At 57.5% G+C, this 1,145-nt stretch overlaps 1 protein-coding gene across 1 annotated transcript; it reads left to right on the top strand.

Annotated features, from left to right (window-relative positions):
* Window positions 1-3: 3 nt before the first annotated feature.
* LOC119348099 lies at window positions 4-1,140 on the top strand (the record flags this gene model as incomplete). The annotated part of the gene is made up of 1 exon (XM_037616470.1): window positions 4-1,140. A coding segment is annotated over one exon (1,137 nt), but the record flags the coding sequence as incomplete, so codon positions are not given.
* Window positions 1,141-1,145: the final 5 nt, after the last annotated feature.

Here is a 1,145-nt window from a genome sequence, read left to right as displayed (position 1 = left end):
GCCTCTGAAAGGACGCAAGCCGCCTTCAAGTACGCCGCAAGCTGTGGGCGGCGGCACCCTGCGCCTGATGACCTGGTGCGGCTCCAGGCGTCGCCCCTGCCCAAACAGTGCCTCTGCGACTCCGCCCCCTTGCTCGAGAAGGGAGGGCGCAAGCTCACCGTCGATGATGTCATTGCCATCATGGATTTGCTGCGATACCAGGTCGGTGCCCCCTTGGATCTTCAGTTCAGCTTGCGGCCAAGCGGAAGAGAGCTACTTGTCTATTGCCGGGACCTCAAGGCTGATGAAGGGAGACTAGACATTTCCAACACCACAAGCTCCGATGGCTTCAAAATGTTCACCATCAATGTCGAGCGTCATGGAGACCACTTCGCGGCCCTGCGGTCTCCTCACGAGCACAGATCCATGATCTCATCTTGTTTGCAGAAAGTCGTGAAAACCGCCAAAGCACACTTCGGCTCTGCGGTCATGATCTGTTCTGGCGATGCCTGCGAATACACTGGGTCTCTCAGGATGAGGCTCCACGACATGATCCACGGCTTCTATCTCAAAGTCTTCGCCATGCTACCCTCTACGTGGCTCCACCTCATCCCCCACATCCTATTTGCTGGCCACTGCTATGGCCCCATGGACCCTGTCTCCAACATCATCATCAACTCCATTTGCCACCACATACTGCGCCCGCTCCCATCGTCAGCTGACTGCAAAGTAGAGGTGTATGACATCCTCGACACCCTCTCTATGCTTCGTGTGGAGGTCCGTTCCTTGGAAGGCCTCATTGCCCTCGTCCGAGCAAGCTCCGAGTCCCAATGCTCGACGCAGTGGGCGATGGAGCACCTCTCCTGCAAACGCTGTGACCTGTCCCAGGAGACGCACACCTCGCTGCAGTTTGCTGACGCAGCCGCAGCCGCTCGACACCCACAACATGCTGAGCTGGGATCATTCTTCGCTTCCCTGGCGCCCGACAGGCTCATTGACCTGCGGCTCTTGCTGGCCACTAGCGCCGATGGCAGGATCTCCTCTGAGTCTCTTGGGGAAATAATATCCACTCTCAAACAAAGTGCACTGCTGTTGGTGGCTCCCGTATCTCCCAATGCGGCTGAACTGTGCAACGAGGCTAAGGAGACTCTGCTACAGAAGAGGTC

This window comes from Triticum dicoccoides, unplaced genomic scaffold (genome assembly GCF_002162155.2).
Source record: "Triticum dicoccoides isolate Atlit2015 ecotype Zavitan unplaced genomic scaffold, WEW_v2.0 scaffold85385, whole genome shotgun sequence".
Lineage (NCBI taxonomy): Eukaryota > Viridiplantae > Streptophyta > Magnoliopsida > Poales > Poaceae > Triticum > Triticum dicoccoides.
The sequence above is the reverse complement of the archived record's forward strand: the minus strand, read 5'-3'. Positions and strand labels throughout refer to the sequence as shown.